The sequence below is a fragment of the Morus notabilis genome, unplaced genomic scaffold (assembly GCF_000414095.1).
Source record: "Morus notabilis unplaced genomic scaffold, ASM41409v2 C11286285, whole genome shotgun sequence".
NCBI lineage: Eukaryota > Viridiplantae > Streptophyta > Magnoliopsida > Rosales > Moraceae > Morus > Morus notabilis.
In genome coordinates, this window is record NW_010384271.1 from 1 (window position 1) to 688 (window position 688).

Genomic DNA, 688 nt, shown 5'->3' on the forward strand with positions numbered 1-688 from the left:
CCCTTCTTTCATTGATTTAAAAAAAAAAAAAAAAAAGTTGAGAGAAGAATTTTACTCTATTTTTCCATGAAAAAGGAGAATTTTATTATAGGCAACTATAGGCAAAACGTTGAACGTTGTTGTCGTAGACGACCAGATCTACAGGGTCATAATCCTGACCAATTTTCTCGTCAATTTATCTTCGTCCACGCGAGACCATTTGCCCATGTTAACATAGTTACAACTTACAAAAGACGTGCTTCCACTTCCTCTCTTATAAGTCGCTTAAAAAAAGGGAGAAAAAAAAAAACTACCCAATCTTTCATGACTCTCTCTGTTTTCCGTTCGATCTTGGAGAGGATCGCGACGCGGCCGCTGGTTCTCCTGCACGCGGCGGCGTGGACGGTTCTCCTTACGCTGACGGTGGCGGTGGCGTCGTTCTCGGCGGAGATCGCCTTCGTGACGGCGATATCTCCGTCATTTTCCAAGTCGTGTAACGCCAAGGGCTTTGTTAGGATTCCGTTGAATGATCCAATGGAGGTCCTCTGCTTCCCGGCGCATATGGTTAGGCGCTCCAAGTTGGATTTCTTCGTGCCGACCGTCTTCGCCGCTCTCGTCGTCGCTGGCTCTGCTTGTGTCGTTCGGTCGTTTGCCTTGGCGGACAACAGAGGATGATCATGGATCGTCGGTTTTTTTTTTTTTTTTTTTT

At 46.1% G+C, this 688-nt stretch overlaps 1 protein-coding gene across 1 annotated transcript; it reads left to right on the top strand.

Moving 5' to 3' along the window:
- The first annotated feature begins 303 nt into the window (after positions 1–303).
- On the top strand, positions 304–654 carry LOC112094822. Its single transcript, XM_024176507.1, has one exon. It carries the CDS (start codon positions 304–306, stop codon positions 652–654), a length of 351 nt encoding a protein of 116 aa, XP_024032275.1.
- The last annotated feature ends 34 nt before the right edge of the window (positions 655–688 follow it).